This window comes from Dipodomys merriami, unplaced genomic scaffold, assembly GCF_024711535.1.
Source record: "Dipodomys merriami isolate MVZ:Mamm:240054 unplaced genomic scaffold, mDipMer1.0.p SCAF_27, whole genome shotgun sequence".
Taxonomy (NCBI): domain Eukaryota; kingdom Metazoa; phylum Chordata; class Mammalia; order Rodentia; family Heteromyidae; genus Dipodomys; species Dipodomys merriami.
Genome location: NW_027204159.1, coordinates 19,388,059 through 19,412,580, shown reverse-complemented (window position 1 = coordinate 19,412,580; position 24,522 = coordinate 19,388,059). Strand labels below are relative to the sequence as shown.

Below are 24,522 nucleotides of genomic sequence, written 5' to 3'. Positions count from 1 at the left end.
TCCCAATCCATGGGCTTTCTATTCATCTTACTAGCTATGTCCTTCGCCATGCAAAAGTTCTGCAGTTTCCTGCAGTCCTATTTGTCCAACCTTTCTTTGATCTGTTGTGTTTCTGGGTGTTTGTTCAAAGACCTGTGCCAAGGAGCCCTAGAGTTTCTCCTGTTCCTTCCTGTCATGTTTTCAGAGTGTCTGCTTTTACCTCAAAGTCTTTGATCCATTTGGAGTTGATTCTGGTGCAGGGTGATATACAAGGATCTAGCTTTAGTTTTCTACAGGTGTTTAACCAATTTTTCCAACACCATTTACTGAAGAAGCTGTGTAAGCCAGACCCAAAGAAACATAGGTTCCATGGTTTCCCTTATTTTCAATAGTTAGGATAATCTTAGCAGATGAGCAGAAAAGCTCAATAGTGATGTACATATGACCATATAAGATGATGCTAAGTGAAATGAATTCCAACACATGGACATAAGAGGTTATTCCTTGCTGTTGTTTTTACTGTATTATGTAATTTCTTGTTTCTTTTGTGTGTTCTTCCATCTGTGGGTTGTCCCCTATGTCACTGTATTTGATTTTGGTACCGTGGGTATTGTAGATGTTTATCTGAATTAGGGAAGAGAAGGAGAATGGTGAGACAAAGGACAAGGGAGGGATCAACAGCGATATACACAAGATAATATGTTGGAAATTATCTGTTCAACTTGAGGGGGGGATTGAATGGGGGGTTGAAAAGTGAGAGAAAAATGAGGGAAGGTCTAACAAGTTCAACAAGAATTAATTAGCTTAATTATGTAACTGTAACGCCTCTGTACAACACCTTGACAATTAAAAAAAAGAAGAGGTGAGGTAGTAGAGTCATACAGCCTTGTTTGAATTCTGATTCTTTTGTTAAAAAGTTAATGGATCTAAATGAAGTAATTCAAGACAAGTTCTTAGCATAGAGTCGTATGCACATAGGTGTATAAATACTATTTAAATTGTAGTGTCAATGAAAAGACGCAGAATGTATAGGAGTGAGAAATTTTTATGAAGTTAAGAGGAGCAGAACTTGTAGGAGGAAAAGACAGCATGAAAGTGCTAAGGAGATCTCAGGTTTATTCTTCTGGCGAAAGCAGCTAGTATAAACCTTAGGTAAAGAATGGATTCTGAGTTCCATTTTGAACTTTCATGTGCTCATATAGGGTACACACTGATATCTTATGGGCATATCAGAGGAGAAGTATGTGATGGAAATATAAATTCTGTGTCATTAACCTCTAGGTGATGGGAAATTTTCAAAAAGTAATTGTGTCTGGGGAGGGTGCGACTCTTGGCGGAGAAGCTGCAGATCAGGAAACTCCCACCATTAAAGACAAACTGGAGACAATGAGACCACCCCCCCCAAAAAAAAAGACATACTGGAGAAGATACAGCTGCTGGCAAGGGGAACTGAAAAATGTGAGAAGGTTAATTGAGGAGCAGGAAAAAAAGGAGAAATAGAACAGCTGAATTAGAGCTTCGAGAGTCCTCTGTCTATATCCTCAACTCAAATTAGAGCTGACTTAGTTAGAAAAGCAGGGCATTAAAAATCTAGTGGCTAGGGGGCTGGGAAGGTGGCTTAGTGGTAGAGCACTTGGCTTGCATGCCTGAGGCCCTGGGTTCGATTCCTCTGCACCATATAAACAAAAAGAAAAAAGCCGGAAGTGGCACTGTGGCTCAAGTGGTAGAGCGCTAGCCTTGAGCTGAATAGCTGAGGGACAGCACCCAGGCCCAGAGTTCAGGCCCCACGACCGGGCCCCCCAAGTGGCTACTTGAATTTTGTCTCTTTAACCCACATTTCTTTATTTTGTCTCCTGAAATCCTAGCACACTTTCAGGTTTTTTTCTAAAAATAATTAAAAGATCAATAGCATTCTCCCAGCTGCCCAAGCTAGACTCTCTCCTTGGCACTTTTTGTCTTAGTTACTAGACTTTCCTCAATATAATACTAAAGTTCATTCTCTTTTTATCCATCACCAGTGGTGCTTCAGATAACGCTTTCCTTCCCCTCTGCTACTCTTTCAGAACCATGATTCACAAGAGATGATCTCATTGTTCAATCTGCAGAATAGATGTTTCTAGAGAATCCCCACTGGGCATACCATTACTCCTAGAGAGTTTCACCTTACCTAGTGAACTTCCATATTTTAACCTACTCTGTCTCTTAGTAAGTGTTCCCTTACCTTCATCTACTCAAGTGTATATTAAGCTTAGATATGGGAAATTGTTACTTTTACAGTCTCTTTGTCTTTGTAGGATTCTTCCTTCACAGAACATCCTTCCAGCCATCCATGTCCTCAAGGACCAAATCAAATGCCTAAGTTGTCGAAATGCTGTTCTAGTAAATAAACCCATGCACATAGGTGAACTTTTGGCAGGGGGCAGGGCGGTGGGTGGGGAACAAACTTCTGTAACACTCAGCAATTTGTAGAATGAGTTCTAGTATAATTGAGCCTACTACTTTATAATTTCTTCCACTGTTGTACTGATCAATATTTATTCCAGTATAAAAGTATTTAAATTATATAAGTGAGACAAACTGTTTTAAAAAGACACTGAAACCCTGACCAGAATAATTGCTAAATCTTAAAAAAAAAGTCAACATTGCTTCTTTGTTCTTGTTTCACACACACTTTATTAACAGGTTGAAAGGTAGAATGGATAAACATATACATAAATGAATAGGAATGTTGTGCTAATAATTTCCAGTAGAAGTCATCATTTAGTTTCCCTATGAGAGCCACTCTCCACTGTGAACACTATTTTAATCTTATTAAACCACTTTTAAATAACCTATTTATTCCCAATGACAAATTAACCACATTAGGCCTGTTAACCTAGTTACTAACTGGCACTTATTGTTTTAGATTATATCAGATCCTGTAATATTGTGTATAGTACTGGCAGAGGAAAAATCAATTTGATCTCTGCCAGTGACAGTTTTCCCTTAATTTAGGAATTCCTATTTCTTATAGAGAACAGCTGGAAATGAGGAAAGTATTACAGAATCTTCCTAAGCTGTTGGCCTACAAAACACACATTCTCTCCAAAATATATATCTTTGGCACAGGCCAGAGGTAAGGAATTTTGGGTAACCTCTGTGCTAGCCAAGCGTGAGAATTATTATTTTAACTCCTAAATACAAAGAAGGGTTTTTTTTTCATTTGTAAGGAATTCATAAAAAGACCAAACATTGTTTAGTTACTTTTCATTAGTCTACTAATTATTTAAATAAATACTTTTAGTGATACTTTTATTATGAGTTTTCTGCCTTTTTGGCAAAATCTTTTAAGATGACATTTTACAGGATTCCAGCTTGAACAGTTTAGCAGTTCCTGTAGGATTGTGCTTAACATGTGCAAAATAAACTAGCTGATTATATAATCCAAATATATAACTATCCTTATACTATAATCTCCCAAATGACTCAGAAATCTAAGTAATCTAAGTAATATAAATATATACAGTGACAAGTAACTAAAATATGTGTGACTATTTTGAAGTCCTGAAATGAAAGTTAGAAACTAACATTTCAGCAATTAAGTTTAGCACAATTATTTAATTACTAAGAATAGATATGGAACTATTTTTCCATGTATATATTACCTCAAATTATGATTTAATGTACAAATATGGAATATTCCTAAAATAACAATTAATAAGTAGATTTGGTTATTATGTTGATGCGTATTTTCAAAATAATAGGATTAAAGTAAAAACCTAAATTTTCTTCTTGACAATATATTTCATCCTAACATCAATATATTTCTTTCTTTTTTCTTATGAGTTATGTTTTCCAAGAGACAACAATAGTTTTAATTTTAAGATAGTATTTTTAAATATATTTTATTTTCTTCAAGTAGTTGTGGTGATGGCTTTAGTGTATCCTAGTTTGTGCTCTATTGAATGAATGCCCAGGAGTGGAATTGCTGGTTTCTATGTTTAGTTCTATGTTTAGTTCTTTGAGGACCCACCATAATTCTTTTTTTTGGGGGGGGGTCCGGTCATGGGGCCTGAACTCTGGGTCTGGGCACTGTCCCTCAGCTCTTCGGCTCTAGCGTGCTACCACTTGAGCCACAGCGCCACTTCTGGCTTTTTTCTTTTTGCTTATATGGTCTGAGGAATCAAACCCAGGGCCTCAGGCATGCAAGGCAAGTGCTCTACCACTGAGCCACTTTTCCAGTCCCCCCACCATAATTCTTTACAGACTGGTTGAACAAGCTTCCGTTCCCACCAACAGTGTAATAGAGTTTCCTTTTAGCCTAATCCATAACAGCATTTGTTATTGCTAATTTTCTTGATAATGGCCATTCTAGCTGGGGTGAATTGTTATCATAGTGTGGTTTTTATTTGCATTTCCTATATGGCCAGAAATGCTGAACATTTCTTCATGTGTCTATTGGCCATATTTATTTCTTCTAGATGTCTAAATCGCTCTAAATCATGAGCCCATTTAATATCTGAGTTGCTGTTTCTTTGAGTATTTTTAGTCCAAATTTCTGAGCTCCAAGTATATTTTGGATATTAGGCTGGTAAAAAATATTCTCCTACTCTATGATTTTTCTATTTAGCTTATTAGTAAGGTCATTTGCTATGCAGAAACTTGTAAATCTGATGTAATCCCATTTATCAGCTCCTTTTTTGAAATGTTATGGTTCTGGATTTTTAATTGGACAGTTTTGACCTGTGGCCAGGAGTTCTAGTTTCCCTTATTCACTTTGAAAAACATCAACAAATCCTTATTTTTACAATGAAAGAATTAATAGACACAGAATCTCCATTCAAACATAGCTGTTACTGTAAATTTAAAAAAAAAAACAAAAACAAAAGCAGGATGAGTGCTTGTGGGACAAGTATAAAACGTTAGCATGGAAATAGATCTGGTGAATCTCATAGTCTGTGCAACTCAGAAGCAACACAGAATTAGGAATCACATTTAATTTGCTTCATAGTGCCTGTTAATATCTAAAAATTTGGGCATATTTTACTCCAGTTTCTTTCTCCTATTCCCTGATTGGCCACAAAAAAGCATGTCCCATAGAGTGGTGTGGTTATGGTCTTGTCTATTTTGTGGACTCTTTCATAATGAATGTCCAGAAGAATGCTTGGCACATTGTCAACATTAATAAATATTTGTTGAATGAACAAGTAAAATATTTTCTACATACCTCATTCTTTCCATTTATAAAGTGCATATTAGACAATGCTTGGGATTTATCAGTATTTCACATATTCATGCGTTACATTTATTTTCTAAAGCATAAATCTCTTAGTTGGCTGTTTGTTAACTATATGACTTAATTTCCCCAAGTTTGTTCAGGCAGATAGTCTGTGAGTAATTAATATTAATGTCTTTTTCTACAGTGTCCTAATTTGGGAAACACATGATATGGTCACTGTATCTAAACATGAGCCATTCATGTGACTTACCCTTAAGGTAAAGAATTTATCTCATACACTCAGTCAACATTATAACAAAACCCCAAAACAGCCTTCTGGTTCACTGCTTAATTTAATAGAAATATAGGAATAAAAAGTTATCTAACATAAAACCATTTTCAATCACAAGGTATCAAATGTAGCTTAAGCTTTAAAGCTGAATTCCTATGATTAAGTTTATATTCCAATTCTAGTACTTCTTAGATGCAAAACATTGGACCAGTTGTTTAAATTATTGTATTTTCTATTTTCTCACCTGTTTAAGAAGGATAATGATAGCACTATTGGGTGTCATGTGAAATATTGTAACTTCTAACACAAGTTCCTAACATGTAAGAAATATTAAATAATACTAGTATCATGTAGAGTAAAAGCTCTCAAAAGTAGTATTTCTAGTTTCCTTTCATCAGAAAGCAATAGTGAGTCAGCCTTTGGTGGCTCATGCCTTTAATCCTAGCTACTCAAGAGTCTGAGACCTGAGGATCATGGGTCAAAGCCAGCCTGGGCAGGTAAGTCTGTGAGATTTTTATCATTAATGAGCAAAAGGCCAGAGGTGAAGTTGTGACACAAGTGGTGCAGCATAAATACTAAGGAACAGCAGCCAGGCTCTAAGGTTAAGCCCCAGTACTGGAAAGAAAGACAAAAACAAGAGCAAACAAAAACCCAACAATGATGTCGTAATGTAACCTACTAACATACAAAATAATTGGTTAAAAGTAAAGTAAGCTTCCATAGATATTAGTATTCTGCTTCCATCTTCTGAAGCGATTAGCATTCTACCACCTATTGTATATCATTGTGATTTGTTAATGAGAATTATTGAATAAGACAGTATATTCACAGTATAAGTAATCTGATTTTTTTATTTTTTAACATAATAGGGAATCAGAAAATATTTGAAAACCTCAAAACATGGTGAAAAATTCAGAGACATTCAAACAAATTATAATTTTTGGATATTGTTTGACAGAACATATGTCATACTCCTGTTATTTATGTATCACAGTAAATAATGTGCTAGTGAATTTAATCTTTAGACAGTTTTGCCACTTGAAAATTGACCAAGAATGATGACATTCAATAATAAATTACTGGGACTTTTTACCTCCATAGTAATTTAGACCTGAATCTGTTGCTATGACCTACTTCAATGCATCACACAACAAAAAGGAAAAATAAATTCCAGATATTCATTGCTGTAGGCAATATTAAAAGTTAGGTCTTCTAATTTCCAAGCCAGAATATTTGCTTTTTCTTTTAATGTCTGTCTGTTTTCAATCACAACAATGTCATTGACAAAATAGCCAACAATTCAAGATTGTTTTCCTTTTTTTCTTTTTTTCTTTTTTTTTATTGTGAAAATACCATACAGAGAGGGGTTACAATTACATGGGCAAGGTAATGAGTACATTTCTTATCAAGCATTGTTGCTTCCTCCATTGTTTTCCCTTCCTATCCCCTCCCCCAAAGTTGTGTAGTTCGTTTTTCAACATAACGACTTGTACATCTCATTGTTTTGCGGGGGGGTTGTTTATTTTTTTATTTACTTATTTTATTGTGAAAATACTGTATAGAGGGATTACAATTAGATGGGCAAGATAATGAGTACATTTCTTATCAAGCATTGTTGCCTCCTCCTTTGTTTCCTCTTCCCATCCCTTCCTATCTCCCCCTCCATCCCCCCCCACAAAAAAAGTTGTAAAGTTCGTTTTTTGACATAACAACTTGTACATTTCATTGTTGCAATGGGTCCACCTATATCCCTATTTAAATTATTTGGTTTTTTCCCTTCCCTCCACAAATTATATCAACATCAAATACAATGAAAGCAGGGGTTATACCGTGGGGGAGGGACATACAAAGCAACAAAGAAATCTCAATATTGTTTTCTATACTAAAGTAAGAACTAGTTTAGAAGGTATCTTAGGATTTCAATTGTTCCATTTCAAATATCTGGTTACTTTTCACATATTTGTAATAAAGTTTTTACCAACTTGTATTTTATAAAGAAAATACTTAATAGTAAGTGTCTTATTAATAAGATGTTTAGTGAAAATTATAATCTGCAGAAAATGAAAAACAATTTAATATTAAAATATATTCTACTGTTGTCAAGAGCAGAAATGATACTGTTTTAGACAAACTACAGAACTTCCATTGTTTTCTGGTAATATATATATATATATATTCACACACATGTATATATACCTATATACATGTATATACATATATATGTATATATGTTATATACATATATATACCCAGTTATGTATTAGCTAAGATTATACATTGTATAATACACATATAACTATTTTATTTCATTTTTGTCAAGCCTGAAAATGGTGTGTTACTTTGATTGGTTCATGTCCTCTATGTTGATTTTATATGGTTAATAGATATTATCACAAATAGTTTCTGACTGATTACTGAATATCTCTGAAATACAATTGAGAATTTTCCTTTTCTCATATGAGTTAACTCATTCTCTTCTAAAAAGTTTCTAGTATTCTTTTGGTTTTACAAATATTGTGATTGTTTTTAAGATCTGCAGAATTTTAGGAGTACATACAAGGATGCTGTTTTATATAATCTTACCCTCTTTTGTGTTTCAGCTTAACTATTTCATTTTTTTCCAAAATATTTTCTAAGAAAGCATGATGTCTTTATTGGCATAATTAGATTCATTGTATATTGCATAAAGTGATTTTAAGATGACAGGGTTTGTTTGTTTGTTTGTTTTTGGTACCTCTCTGGAGGCTTGAACTCAGGGCCTGGCAGCTGACCCTGAGCTTTTTTACTCAAGGCTATTGCTTTACCTCTTAAGCCTTAGCAGTTTCCAATGGCCTTTTGATTTGTGTTTTTGGGGGTTTTTTTAGTGCTTAGGTAGGGATTAAGAGTCTTGCAGACTTTCCAGCCTGACTTGCTTTGAACCATAATCCCCAGATCTCAGCCTCTTGAGTAACTATGATTATGCAGGCATGAGCCACCACAACTAACCTAAGATGAAAAAAAAAATTTTAAGCCATATTAGTTACTTCTCTCATAGTAGTTTTAAATTTAAATTTTACTGAAAGGAAAATGCCAATTCTATAGTAATATATAATTATGAGGATTTTTTATCTCTATTTGCTGAAAACTGGTAGTCCATCAGGTACAAATTGAACGTTGTACATACGTATTTACGAAATAAAATGTTAAAGTAACATTGCATACATGTAGTCTCAGCTACTCAGATACTGTGGCAATAGGACTCCTTGAGGTCAACCTGGACAACATAGTGCAAATCCATCTTCAACATACAAACAATAAGCTCAACTATCTGTAGAATCATTTTAGTGATAGCATGTAAAATCCCATTCTTTCATGGCAAGCTTCTGTCATACCTGAAATGTGGAATTTTCTTTGAATTTAAAATGGCATGAAAATAAATCTGGTTTTATTTGCTTAATTTTATCTACCAAGATACAAACTGTGTGCATTAAAAGGAAATACTGAAAAATAAGAAACCACACAATCTGGTCTATGTTAAATGCAGAGCACATACTTTTGGTCAGTAGTTTCCCAACTCTGACCACAGAGTATAATCAAGTTGATTGGTTTTTATTAACTGAAGACTCTCAGATCCCTGAAGAGTTTATTGACTTAGAAATCACTTGCCATCAAATCTGTTTTTAGGAATCTCCACATGGTTGGGAGTATGCTCTCAGTATACAGATTCATGGTTTAAACTATGCAAACTGCATTAACATGCATACTTAGTTGGGATGATATGCAAGCCTTTATGGAAAAGGTAGAATTTGAGACTATGTCTGGAAAAGAGATGGAGCCTAATGAAGAGAAGCATGATATGAGGACAAGTAGGGATAGAGATTATGTGAACATGATAAATTTACATTACAGAAAAAGCTTGAAGGGGTAGAAAAAGGCAGAAATAAAATTACCTATCTTGTAGGTAATGGGGAAATCAATAACCAAAGATACTTGTCAGTGGAGAGTCCGTATGTAAAAATAAAATAAGAACATATATTCAGATGAGTGGGATTCTATAGAAAGCAAGTATTAAAGACAAATTTGACAACAGTAGACTAAGCTAGTGGCTTATGGGGGGGGGATTCAGAATATATATGTGAAAAAATGAGACACATATCCAGAATAAGCAAAGAACTTACAGCGAAGAGAAATCAGTCCTAATACTGACTTGGTAAATGCAGAGAAGAAAATTTTAGAAAGCTGAGGTTTGAGACCAGCCTAGGCAAAAAAGAGAACTAATAGGCCAGGCATAATGACATATGCTTTTGGTTCTAGATAGGCGGGAGGTAGGTAGGAAGACTGTGGTCTGAGGCATACCCTAAGCAAAAACTTGAGATTCTACTTGAAAAATAACTGAAGCTGAAAGAGTCCGGGAACAGAATTCAAGTGCTGCCTAGGAACTCTGAGGCCTGAGTTCAAATCTTCTATCATAAAGGAAAACAAAGCATTTTTCTACTTTGAATTAGAATAACATACAGTGATATCATTTGTTCAAATAGTTCTATTTTGCTAAATATGGGTAAATCTTTATTGCATAGAGAAGAATATGCCTGATAAACAGTCATTTTCAGAAGCACAAGCAAATTCCCTGTCTTACATATAATTTTGGGATTATAAAACAAGTGTATTTTCTCAGCCAAATAATTCTAATGACATATATGGAAGCATGAAGCTTCTATAATAAGACTGCTGCACATTAAGTATATTCTTCTCTGCAAAAGGTTGTACAAACTATATTTGGCTGCAAGAAATCTATTAAAAGTGCATTTTTCCAGGCACTGGTCACACCTATAATCCTAGCTACTCAGAGGGCTGAGATCTGAGGATCGTGGTTCAAGGCCAGTCTGGGCAGAAAAGACTTTGAGACTCATATCCAATTAGCTACCAAAAGCCAGAAGTGGAACTGTGACTCAAGTGATACAGCATCAGCTTTGAGCAAAAAAAGGAAAAAAAAAAACTAAGGGACAACACTCAGGTCCTAAGTTCAAGCCCCAGTACCAGCAGAGAGAAAAATAAAAGTGCATTTATTAGCAAATCCAGATTGTCAGATATTTTCATTACTTTTAGAATGGATGCCATCTAGTTTACTAATAAGTAGTTGTTATTTCAACAATCTCATCAGGGTGATAAACCATCTATAAAATTATATATATATATATATATATATATATATATATATATACTATTGATTAATACTTTCAGATCAGAGCAAAAATAAAGGATTTTAGTGCCATAATTGATCATATGCTAACATTTCAACATCAACAACTAAAGTGTAATAAATAATGAATAATTGCTTCTTGCAAATCTGGTTGCAAAACCTTGAAAACTGGCTGTCCAAGCATTTCCTTTCAAGTCACACTCTCTAACTTTATTTAGCCATCTTTCTGCTCTAATGTCTTTCAATGCTCAAAACTGGCTATGGGACAGTCAGAGATTCTCAGCAGAATTTGTGAGCATGATTCACGTTTTGCATCAACTTTGGATTGTTGTTCCTGTCTAATTCTTAAGGACTATCTTTAAAAGATGACTTACATACACGAAAAGAAAACGGCAAAAGCACTCTTAATACATCTTATATCTTTGCTAGTGCTCCATTACCTGTGGCAAAGGAATGCAGTCTCGTGTTATCCAGTGCATGCATAAGATCACAGGAAGACATGGAAATGAATGTTTCTCTTCAGAAAAACCTGCAGCATATAGGCCATGCCACCTTCAGCCCTGCAACGAGAAGATTAATGTAAATACCATAACATCACCTAGACTTGGTAAGCAGACCAGAAAGTGGATGGGGTTCTGAAGCATAGAAATCTTTATATCCTTATAACTTCTTCTCATTTGCATACCACTTTAAATCCTGTGAGCTGTAAAACTATATTGAATGAGTAGTTTGGTTAGATTAAGTTGCTTCTATTTACAACATGATTTGCCTCAAATAGCCAGATGGGTTTTTTGTATAAAAAAAAAAATTCTTAACACTTAACTGCTTTGATTCTTGAAAGTGTCTGCTTAAAGTCAGGATAAAAGAAAATAATGGTGTTTTACATTATGAAATAGTCTCAATTTCTATTGTTTAATCTCATCTATAAACAAAAAGCAGAAATTTTTTTTGAGTGGATGTAGCCTATACATAAAAGACCAAAAAAACTAATTAGCTTGGTCATTAAGGCCTTTATAAAATTAGTGGGGGGTTTTGTTGTTTTGTTTTGATTTGGGGGTGTTTTTTTTTGGTTTTGAACTTGAACTCAGGGCCTGAGTGCTCTGTCTGAGTTTTTTTCCTTAAGGCTAGTGTTCTACCACTTGAGCCATTGCTCCAGTTCTGGCTTTTTGTTGTTATTGTTATTTAATTGGAGATAAAAGTTTTACAGACTTTCCTACTTGGCTGGCATTGAACTGCAATCCTCAGAACTCAGCCTCCTTGGTAGCTAGGATTATAGGTGTGAGCCACTGGCACCTACCAAATTAGAGATTTTTTTAATAGCACTCCTACCTGGCTGTCAGTGAGTTCATTTATTTTAACACTTCAGTAATAACCTCTACATGTAATCTCCAAAAGAATAATTAGCATCATGCAGTGTGATTGAGAAAATACAAGGAACTAAATTATATGTGGGTTTACAAGCAGCAAATTCAATGTAATGCCAAATTTGGTTCCCAAACAAATACAAAAATCTTCCTTTTGAGCCAAATAACATTTTAAGAAATAGGCAGACCAAGTATAATAAGACTAATTAAGACAAAACTTAAAGGATCCACTTGTGGATTTGCAACAGTCTTATTATAGAAGCCTTATTGAATAAATGTCCATATATTCAATAACAACATAATCTCTTGCTCTAGTTATTACTTGGAGTGCTTGAAAAACATTTGGCAGAAAATATTGTATTAGGAAGGATTTTTATATTGCATTTTGTGTATTTCTGAAATGTTTATCCCAAAACATAGGCACATCAAGGCAAGGCAGGAAACCTAAATTTTTAAAAAGTGGAATTATTAGCTGAATTTGAATACTGGCAAGATTTGCCTTCCTTTTGGATTCTAGAATTTATTATTTCTTCTAGTAACTGAGGTGAATATGCAGGACCAAATTTCTATACTAGATTCTCATTCCAAACACTAAGTATGCTGGTGAATTTCAGTTACTCATAATAATCACCTTTGAGTTTAGAAGATCTGAAATCACTCTCTCTAGATACTCCAATGAGTACATTTTCAAATTTCTATTTCATTACAATTTCATTTATAGCAATGTTTATTAGTTTGCATTCCAAAAGAGGCCAGGGACTATGACATGACTGTAAATCTAATTATTCAGGAGGCTTAGCAGAGAAGCCTGCAAGACTGCATCTCCAAAATAACCAGCCAAAAGTTAGGCTGGAGGTGTAGCTCAAGTGATAAGAGCATGAACTGACTTAGTGTAAGGCACTGAGTTCAAACCCTGGTGTCTCCACTAATAACAGTATTACTAATGAAGCCAAGACAAATTTAAAGAAAGGTTCAAAATTGAAACTGAGAAATATCACACATTGATGTGGAAAATCTATTTCCAGTAAGCTTAAAAAGTTTAGAATAGTAGCATTATTCATTCACTGTGCTCCCTTATTACAGGATGTGTGTGTGTGTGTGTGTGTGTGTGTGTGTGTGTGTGTGTGTGTGTGTGTGTGTGTGTGTGTGTGTGTGTGTGTGTTAGGTTTCAGAAAGCAATGTAAATGTGTCACAGGAACTCCACTTAAGTGACTGAATTGAGTCTCTACTAATAATATGTATGATCTCTACATGTAGTAAGTTCATTATATTTTGTTGATAGCTGCTCTGACTTTCAAGTGCCTAGGAGATCAATGGCCTGTTTACTGCCGAGTGATCCGAGAAAAGAACCTGTGTCAAGACATGAGGTGGTATCAGCGTTGCTGCGACATGTGCAGGGATTTCTATGCCCAAAAGCTTCAGCAGAAGAGTTGACCTCTAGGAAGCTGGCCAATCACTCCCTCTCTTTGGAATTACATTATTTATAAACACCCCACTAGCATGTTTTTCAGGCCAAATATTATCAGATTACATATAATTTAATCAAAGTAATTTATTTTTGCTTGCCAAACATCTAATGTGGTTTTTGTTTATACAAACATTTGATTTATAATATAGGGCTCCATAAATAATTTTATGTAAGTGAATGAGCTAGGTCCAGGAAACAAATAAGAAATAAGAAAAGAGAAGTAAAGAGATTATTAGACTTAAATTTTTTTGTTATACTATTTATGTTAGGGTTGCTTCTAAGGTGCTATTCTCTCTTCAATACTTTTGAATTATCTGCACATATACAGCACAATAGCACATATATTAGCACAATAGTTTAGTTACATATGGAGAAAAATGATGCTTTCTTTCTTTTTTTTTTTTTGTGGTGTCCTGCTACAGAATTAACCTATTTTCTCTCATACGCAGGAGATATACAAACATAACAAACCTCATGTTGTTGAATAGGATTTTAGAGAACATATTATGAATTTGGTTCACATTTAGTCAAATTCTACTGGTGCTATAATAATATTTTAAACAAAAACTTTGGTCATGTTCATTAACATGTACTTGTGTTATAAGGTATCTCAGATGCAAATCCAGAGAAGCCACATTTTGAAAGCTCAAATCAGGAATCTTTATTTAAAGGGCGGTGTCCACATGGTGGACTCCTGTCTCATAGACCAGCAGCCTAGAATAGAGCTTACACCAAACTTTTAAAGACCAAAACCTCATGCTTGGGTGGTGACAAAGCCCCAACATAAAACAAAAGGCACCAAGAGAGGCAGGATTTCCCAGGGGCTTAATCACAGTATATCTGCATATCCTATCTGTGTCTAACAACAAGGTGAATCTGCAATTCAAAGGATGGCCTAAGCTGGGCTGACAGCACCATCACCTGGTCAGGCTCCAGGATGTCTGCGAAAACAGGTGAGGACTGACTTAGACCTAGTCTTTCCCTTATTTGACTTGAACTCAAGTTCTGTAACAATGAAACACTGTAAGGATTTACACTGAATCATGTATGCACTGTTCATAGAGTGTAGAGAAACTGTTATAGAAATAGGAACATCATACAAATATATGTATTGTAACATGTCATTAGACTTTAATGTTTAAAATATTTTGAACAAAGAAAAGATAGATTCATCCACTTTTGTATATCCTTTTAGCAGAAAAATCATGAGAAAATATATTAAATGTTTTAGCCTTTTTCCTAAGAAGAAAAATGAAGAAAACACATATAACACTGTGGTAGTTTCACTGCTTTGTCATCTTTTTCAAAATACAAACTTTTGCAGGGCACCGGTGGCTCATGCCTGTAATACTAGCTACTCAGGAAGCTGAGATCTGAGGATCAGGGTTCAAAGCCAGCCCAATCAGGGCAGAGAAGTTTGTGAGACTCTTACCTCCAATTAATTATAGAAAAAGCCAGAAGTAGTGCTGTGGCTCAAGTGCTAGCTGTGAGCAAAAGGAGCTCAGGGACAGTGCCCAGGCCCAATGTTCAAGCCCCAAAACTGGCAAAAGAAAAAAACAAGGTAAAAATAAAAATGTTTACAGTTCTGTGAAATTTTCAAAACTCAAGTTAAAATTTTTCTTATGGGAAAGTATCATATATGATACACAGAATTTATTAGTTTTTTTTCAATAAATTATTTGAAACATCTGTTGAGGAGGCAGTTCTTCACATAGCTCTCAATGTCCATGTTTTGCCACAAAAGGCAATGACTGCTTTAGTTCTGAACTAACTTCTAAAATATTTTTGTATTGTGAACCACTATAGAAGATACTGTCTCTCTTTGGATAAAGAATACCCATACTATTTTATATTATAAAGTGTTCAGGTTTCCTAAAGTTGAGGTTCCGTTCTCACCATACAACTTACTGCATGAGCAGTGATCACTCAGCTGTCTTCATGTTACCCTGCTGCGTGAATTGGGTCTCAGAGAACCAGGACAAGAAGATGGGGGTTCTTGGGCCACTGCTATTGCTGTGACTAATAAAGTCCTTTGTTTCTAATCCAAGAGTTTTGTGTCTTCTGCTTTAAATATAGGGGAAATGGATTTTCTAGATCACTTTTCTCAATACTTGACACCAAAGATCAGTTCCTATGTGTTCAGTATCTCTTCAGTCCTATCATCTCTCAAGGCCACAAGGATTGCTGACCCAAACTCCACCTCTCAAGTTTCCCCTTATACCAAACTAAACCTGAGATTGAATAAAAAGAAACTGTAATCTGGGAGCCATGTTATCAGGTGCTACGCATCACTGATAGGGCAGTACATACTACATAAAATGAATGCATTTGCTCTATTTGGATAATATGAGCCCTCACTACCCCCAAAAAAAATATTATCCAGTCCTGGAGATACCAAATTACTTTGAAAACACTCATGTAGTTGTCAGTATTTCTCATCCACTAGAGGAGCTGTCTTAAGACTATTAGAATTCTCAAGATCTCCTTCCCATTACTGTCTAATTCCATTCCTGTACTATTGTTCCCTGTGATGACTGAGAGAAATATTCCCTTCAAGAGTAAGTGTGAAGTTTCAGAGGGCGATTATCCACTCTACTGTGGTTAAGAGTGATGGAGGATGGTCAACTATCAGTAGTATAATAATGGTAAACATAGAAATAACATAGCCCCCAGGTCATGGTTATAGGTACACAGTGTGACTGAGGAGCCTTCTGTATTTAGGTATTACAAATGAGGAATTTCTGTCTGAAGTTGCATTTCTGACCTGATAGGAAAATTACATTTCTGATCTGATAGACTTTGCATCTTTCATCTGATTGAAAAGAATTCTGCTTAGAATTATTGGAGCTAACTACGATGGGGCTTATGTCCGAGTTCCAATATTGCCTTCTATGCCTCAAGGCAATCATTCTGAGGTAATCGTACTGGAAGGTAAGACAGGACCTAACTGTTGAAGCTGGTTGTGATGAAACAAATGCAGCATGGTTAGATGAATAAAATATCTGTTTGCACTTTAAAGAAAAATACTATATATGTGCAGCAGGTAGGCCAAGACCTCAGTTTGCCCCATTCCCTTTGAGATGGACCAGAGATCCTGTCAGCATGACATTCATGATAGCCCTCTTACAAGACAAGATGGTTCTGAGCAAAAGTCTTGAAGGACAAGGACAGTGTCATTTGTTTAAATCATTGTACCATAATTCTTACTTCAGCTTGTGCCTCTCTGAGCAGGGTGGGAGAAATAAGAGTTCTTGGTAAATATATTTGGGTACAATAAAAGCCAGTCTTTTGAGGAGATGGGAATGCTTAAATGGAATGGAACCCTTACTTTGGTTCAATTGGCTATCTCTTTCATCTTGGCATCACCCAAGCCCTCTTCAGAAAAGAAAGTGGATCAGTTATGTCTACCATAACCAAAAGATGTTGGCCAATTATACTAGAGAGGTAATAAGGGAAGCACAGAACAATTAAATCTCAGTAGTAAGATGGTAAGATGGCATGGAAAAATTGGATGACAGCTGATATGATTTGGCAGAAAAGCGGGGAGGAGGGGGTGGTTCCTGACTGGTAGAGGAGGTTGTATATTCATCCTCAAAAAACAGCACTAGCTGGGCATTTGTAACTTATGACTATAATCCTAGCTACTCAGGAGGCTGAGATCGGAGTATTATGGCTCAAAGCCAGCCTGGGCAGTCAGTCCTTGTGACTACCATTTCCAAGTATTAAAAAGCCAGAACATGGTGCTATTGCTCAAAGTGGTAGATCATTGCACTATCCTTGAGCACAAATGCTTAGGGACAGTACCCTAGACCTAGACAGCACACACACAAAAAGAAGTTAAAATTTACAGCACTGGGTGGATTGTCAACTAAAAATTCAGAGAAAAGTACCCAATTCCTAGTACTCTTTTGTTGAGCTTTGAATTGGTTTTTCTAAAGAATTATAGTATAGTATTTGAGTTCTCCATAGATTCTATTATACTTCAGCTTATTTATAACCACTTGGGTGCCACCAAGTTTTTATAGGTACTTTCTAGTTCCCACTAATGAGGAAAACCATTCAACTGCTGCTTCTCTAGGTATGGATCTGGCTTGCTTCAGTTAACATAGTCTGCTCCAAGTCTTTCCATTTCATTATGAATGGTTCAATGTTATTCCTTCTGATGAGTAAGTAGAACCATATCAGTATCTGGGCTGATTCCATAGACTTGGCTATGGTAAATAGCGAAGAGGGGTAGAAGAGTGAATGAGGAAAATGAGTAGAACACAGGCAAGAATGTGTTGCATATGTCTCAAAGTGAGACAAATAAGGGAAAGGATGGGTGGAGGGAAGGTGAAGATGTTGAAGAGATAACACAGATCTAGATGCATTGTATATATAAATTGCATTGTTAAATGGCAAAAAAAAAAAAAACCTAAAATTAAGAAAAGTGAAGGAAGGGGAAAGGTGGGAGTGGTAGATGAGAATGTTAAAAGGGGTGACAATGATCAAGAGGCACTGTATTCATAAACTGCTCTTTTGAATGGCAATTCCTTTGTATAATTATGTGAAGGTAAATGACGCCCTCACTAGCTGGCTAGAAAATGGAAGTGTTGACCTCAATTCTAATGTACCTCCTTATTTTAATTGGGACAGTGGATTTACTTTGGCATTGTCTGACTTATTCATATGGGGACTCATTGATTGATAAAGACTGCCCTACCCAAACTTCCATCACACATTCATCACTAAGTGCAGTTGAGGTAGAGAGACAAATAAGGTTGAAAGAGTTTGAAGAAATGAATAGAAAATAAAAAGGGGTCATTCTAAGAAAAGCAATCTTTTCTATCAAAGTGACCAAATTCTATAAGGCCTTTAAAGAAAACTAACACTGGTACACCTCATGCTCTTCAATGAAATAGAATGGTAGGGATTGCTACCAAACCCAGTTTATGAACCAGCCTCACACTCATTTCAAAATCAGATAAAGACCCATCAATAAAAGAGAACTATAGAACTGGCTCTGATAAACACAGATGCAAAACTTCTCAAGGAAATATTGGCCAACCAAATCCAACAACTTAGCCCCCCCCCCAAATACATTATGCTCAAACAGGATCAACCCAGGGATGCAAAGGTTGTTCAACATACATAAATCAGTAAATGTAATACAACATATCAACAGAAGTAAAGACTAAAGTCACATGATCATCTCAATAGATGAACAAAAGGCTTTTGAGAAGATCCAAAATTCTTTTATGATAGAATCTCTGGAGAAGCTACAAAAACATGGAACATTTCTCAATATGATAAAGGCCATTTATGACAAACCTCCAGCCAACATCTTATGTAATGATGAAAATTTAAAACTACTCCTTCTCAAACCAAGCATGAGATAAGGATGTCCTCCCTCTCCACTCCTCTTCAATATAGTACTGCAATTCCTAACAAAAGCAACAAGGGAAGAAAGATATAAAGGGATCCAAATAGGGAAGAAAGAATTAAAAACTATCCCTATTTGAGATGATATGATCCTATATTTAAAGGACACTATAGACTCCTCCTCCAAGAGGATTAAAAATTTTAGTAAAGTACCAGGGCACAAAATCAACCCCCCAAAAGCAGTAGTTTTTCTGTAAAAAAACAATGTGAAGATCAAGTCTGAAATCCTGGGTATCTGAGTTAGGGAAGGGAAGGGAAACAACAAAATGGTGAGACAAAGTACAAAGGATACAGCGATACTCACAAGACAATATGTTGGAAATAATTTGTACAACTTGGGGAAGGTGGGAGAGGGAAAGTAGGGGGAAAATGCAGGAGGGATTAACTAGTTCAACAAGAAATATACTCACTACCTTACTTATGTAACTGTAACCCTTCTGTACATCACCTTGACAATATTTTTAAAAAATAAAGGAAAGCAACTACATTTGCAATAGTCTCTAAAATAAACCCCAGGAACTAGCCAAGGATGTGAAAGACCTCTATAGTGGAAACTACAAAAATTTGAAGAAGGAAATCAAAGAAAATAGAGGGAATGGAAAGATCGTCCATGCTTCTGGACAGGCAAAATTAATATCCTGAAAATGTCATTAAAGGCCAAAGTAGGATATAAATTCAATGCAATACCCATCAAAAGCACAGCATCATTCTTCAATGAGCTAGAGAAAAGATTCCAGAAATTTATACAGACTCACAAAAGTCCCTGAATTGCAAAAGCAAATTAGAAGAAAAAATAGTGTTGGAAGTATAGTAATATCAAACTTCAATCTCTACTACAGTGATATAGTACGAAAACAGGCCTGAGAACAAATAGAATATTAAAGACCCAGAAATAAAACCACAGACCTAGAACCATCTATATTCAATTAGGGAGTCAATACATAGACTGTTTTCAGGGTGTCTGCTTTGACTCCGAGGTCTTTGATCCATTTGGAATTGATTCTGGTGCAGGGTGGTATATAAGGATCTAGCTTTAGTTTTCTACAAGTGATTAACCAGTTTTGCCAGCACCATTTACTGAAGAGGATGTCTTTCTTCCATTCTATTTTTTTAGTTCCCTTATCGAAGGGAGCTATAGGTCTGTGGGTTTATTTCTGGGTTTTCGATTCTATTCCATTGGTCTTGAGGTCTCTTCTTGTGCCAGTACTAAGCTGTTTTGATTACTATGGCTTTGTATTAGAGTTTGAAATTTGGTATTAATATTCCTCCAGGACTGTTCTTTCTGTTAAGGATCGTTTTTTGCTATTCGGGGTCTTTTATTGTTCCATATGAATTTTTGGATTGCCTCTTCTATTTCCTTGAAGAATGAGGTTGGAATATTGAGAGGTATAGCATTGAACTTGTAGATAGCCTTGGGAAGTATTGCCATTTTCACAATGTTGATCCAGGAGCATGAGAGGTTTTTTCACTTTCTACATAGATTGGAAGGAATGCAGCTCTTCAACAAATGGTACTGGGAAAACTGGACATCCACATGTAGAAAACTGGATCCTATCTATTGCCTTCCACCAGCATCAATTCAAAATGTGTCAGATATCTCAATGTAAGATGTGAAACCATAAAACTATTACAGGAAGAGTAGGAGAAACTTTAGAACTTCTTGGCATAGGTAGGAACTTTCTAAATAAAGGTACAGAAGCACAGTAAACCAAAGACCTGATAAACAGAATTGCATCAAAATTAAAAGTTCTGCACAGCTAAGAACATAGCCAACAAGCTAGAAAGACAGCCTACACAGTGTGAGATTGTTGAAATCTATAAGACAGTGGCCTAATATCTAATGTGTACAGAGTGCTTAAAAAGTTAAACCCTTGAAGCACCAACAATCTGATTAATAAACAGCTAAAGAGCTAAATTAAGACTTCTCAGTAAAAGTAAAAATGGACAGTAGACAAAGAAATTCTCAACATCTCTGGCCATAAAGGATGTGCACATCTAAATGACACTGAGATTCTACCTCAACCATTAGAACAGTTGCATTTCTTTCCACATAGGTGGAAGCTGGACATCACTTGTAAACTTATAAATAAAGGTGTTGGAAGGTATGCAAGTACATACAGATGTATTTACTGAGATATGATAGACCTTAGGGAGAATGAAAATAGTGTAACTCCTTAAAAATGCACAATCAAAGTCCAACAAATTAAACACTAGGAAACATGTATTTTGGGTGGAGTCACTGGGAGAGACAAATAAAGAGTAGCAGGTCAATGCAGTCAAGAATTCAATGTATATCCTATTGAATTAAGAAAAAGTGAGGGAAAGGATGAGTTGGGAGGGATGGGTGAGACTGTTGAATGTGTGACCTTAATCAAGATGCATTGCATTCATAAGCTAATTTGTTAAATGCCAACTCCTTTGTAAACTACATATATAATTGTTTTAAGTTACTGCTTTGGCCTAGTGGCTTGGCTCTTGCTGATTGCACTACAAATATGAGAAAGCATAGACAGTAATAGAGAATGCTAAAACATCCTACCCTCTTCTAACTAGGCAATCGTGAGCAGATTATGAGCCTGAGTTTGGCCAATTCAAGCAGAGACAAAAGAATTGCTGTATTAGAGATACAAAGAGAGCAGCCTACCTGCTCTCTATGCTCAGTTGTCAGATTTTTGGCTTCTATTTTTCACTTCTACAGAAGTGAAGCTTGCCTTGCCAAGTTCCTTTTGAGTTTTTGTCTTCATTTCTGTGAGGCACCCCAACATGCCAAGCCATTTCTAATATAATGAAAAAGACCAATCAACACCCACAGAGCATTGCTATCTCAACCACCTGAAAATTATTCCTATCTCTATAGGGTTCTTTTTCAGGTCACATGGAGAATAAGTGTATTCAATGTACATACATTTTCCTCAGCGTTTCCTTGTCATCAGCAATCTATGCTTCTTCAAAGCTCCTGCCCATGAAGCCAAATCATTAGCCATAGCCATGAATAATTGAATATCATTGAATATCATGCCTCTAATCAGCAGTATTTTTTAGAAAAAAAGGAGCAGCCTGGGATTTTTGTGATTACTGTAATTAAAAGTTATCTCTTGGGTTTTTAGAGCTGCAGCTATTATTCATGTTAGGTCATACATGTTGTGAGTAACAATTAGTAAAACAGACATACATTTTCTACTTCAGTCAACTAATCATGGGTAATTTGCTTTCAAAGAAGAAAAAAAGGATTTGTACTGCCCATGTAATTGTAACTCCTCTGTACAGTATGTTCACAAATAAAATTAAATTAAATTAAAAAAAAAAAAAAGGATTTGTAGACAGCTTCATCGTTGAGTTTGTTTGTGATGTCATGTTTTCAATATTCCTAATATAAAACCACTTAATTTAGGTGAAATTCCATAGAGAAATGATATTTTTATAAAAATTTTCTGTAAGGCCGGTGCCGGTGGCTCACACCTGTAATCCTAGCTACTCAGGAGGCTGAGATCTTGACGATTGCAGTTCAAAGCCAGCCCGGGCAGGAAAGTCCGTGAGACTCTTATCTCCAATAAACCACTAGAAAACCAGAAGTGGCCCTGTGGCTCAAGCGGTAGAGTGCTCGCCTTGAGCTGAAGAGCACAAGGACAGCGCCCAAGCCCAGAGTTCAAGCCCCACGACCGACCAAAAAAAAAAAAAATTCTGTAAGCAAATGGAAAATGGATACTTTTACATCAAGGATTGAGAAGCCCCTAATAGCCACAGTTCTCACCAGATTGTTTTTTCTATATAAATATATATATATATGTTCATTCTATGTAATAATATGTATAATATATCATATTATACTCTAAATATATGTTACATATTATTTGGGGAGAAGCAGTACTGGGATTTGAACAAGGGCCTTACACTCAAGTGGTTGGTTCAACTGCTGTATCACCACTTGAGTCAAGTCTCTAATTTTACTTGTACTTATTTAATGTTTAACTCAGACAATTGTGAATAATGAAAAACCTATAGAATGGGGGCGGGGCTAGGAATGTGGCTTCATGGTAGACTGTTTGCCTAGCATGTATGAGGCCATAGGTTCAATTCCTTGATACCCGGTAAACAAAAATAAATAAATAAATAAAATTAATTTAAAAATATGAACAGGGAAACTTATATGAACAGGGAAAAATTAGCACAACAGAGTATGATACTTACAAAACATATGAAAATATCACATGAATAAAATATAATTTTAACATTTAAATAAAATAAAATATATAGTTTGATAGAAATATACAATTTGACAAAACCAAAGCAGAGAGAAAGATCTAATCTTGAAGAAATCTGAATCTTATTTTAAAACATTTCTCAGGGAAAATTCTAAGCCTGAATGAGTCCAATAATGAGGTCTACTAAATATTTAAAGAAAATAGCATTAATACTTTGTCAATTATCCATAGAAAAGAAGGAACACATATTTAATCCAATAATCATGATTTTGCTATGTGAATTTGATGAAGACATCATGAAAAATTCATATTAGACACTAATCTTGCTCATTTATATAAATATAAAACTCTCAAAAGAAAAGAAATACAGAGCACCAAGTCATTTTCTTCATCAAATTTAATTGGACATAACAAAACTTGTGCCCTAAAGAAACTGAAAGAGACAACAGAAACATTTATTGAAAAAAGGGTTTAATTTTTATCTTTAGACTTGATTTATACGGAATAGGCCATCCAATAGACTGTTTCAAACCAAAGCTAATTAAAGAAATAAAGCTTTTTTTTAAAGTCAATTGGAAGTTTCATAGAAGGAAAAATGTTATTTGCCAAGGAAAATGGCCAACAGTTTTATGGAAGGCTGTATGTCAGCCAGGGCCCTTCGAGCATGATTCGGAGGTAGTCAACAGGCAGGAGGAGCAGGGGGAGAAACAAGGTCCCCAGGCAGGAGTAGAAGTTGGGTTTGGTGGATAATGGTGTGGGTGGCAATCCAGGAAGGTGGAGGTTAAATTTCAAATTCCTGGTTTCATTCAAATGGATACATGCAGTGATAGCAGTAAGAAACCTGAAGTAAGCAGTAAGAGACCTGAAGATTTTCACAGTGAAGACAGAGGATTGTGGGAGGAAAAGGAGAGTCTGAGGCAATACTTGCAGACAGAGACACAGTATATAGACCAAAGCATGTAGGACAGCAAAGAAGTCAAAATGATGTCTAATCACCTGTTTTCTCTCATAGGCAGAGGCTGGATCTAAAATACACTGGGGCATGATAAAATATACAGCACTATAGGCCCTGATGCACAGTGAGACTAAAGAAGGATACCCTTAGGGGAGGAAACCAAACTTGCAATATCTCTGAATATTTAAAATATTTATTGAAACAAATTCCAGGAAATGAAAATATAGATTTTTTTTTGTTTATGGTGGTAGTGATGGTGATTGTTTTCCTTTTTTGTTTATTCTTTTCTCTGTCTTTTTGGGGGAGGGCAAGGGACACACAGAAATGGAGGGAGGGAGGATGAACAAATATAGCCATGATGTGCAGTAGAAAATAAACTATGTGGAAAATGAACTATGCAACTTGTTGGTAGCTGGAGGAAAGTGAAAGAAAGAAAGAAATGTAATTATTACCTCTTTGTATAAC

General features: G+C 35.5%; 1 protein-coding gene across 1 annotated transcript in view; it reads left to right on the top strand.

Annotated features, from left to right (window-relative positions):
• Window positions 1-15,473, top strand: part of Adamts19 (ADAM metallopeptidase with thrombospondin type 1 motif 19) — a 251,702-nt gene extending 236,229 nt beyond the window's left edge. Inside the window, exons 22-23 of the mRNA XM_070036428.1 lie at window positions 11,077-11,254; window positions 13,294-15,473. Coding sequence (XP_069892529.1) covers window positions 11,077-11,254; window positions 13,294-13,445 — 330 coding nt within the window. The 3' untranslated portion in view covers window positions 13,446-15,473. The remainder of the gene's footprint in view (window positions 1-11,076; window positions 11,255-13,293) is intronic.
• Window positions 15,474-24,522: the final 9,049 nt, after the last annotated feature.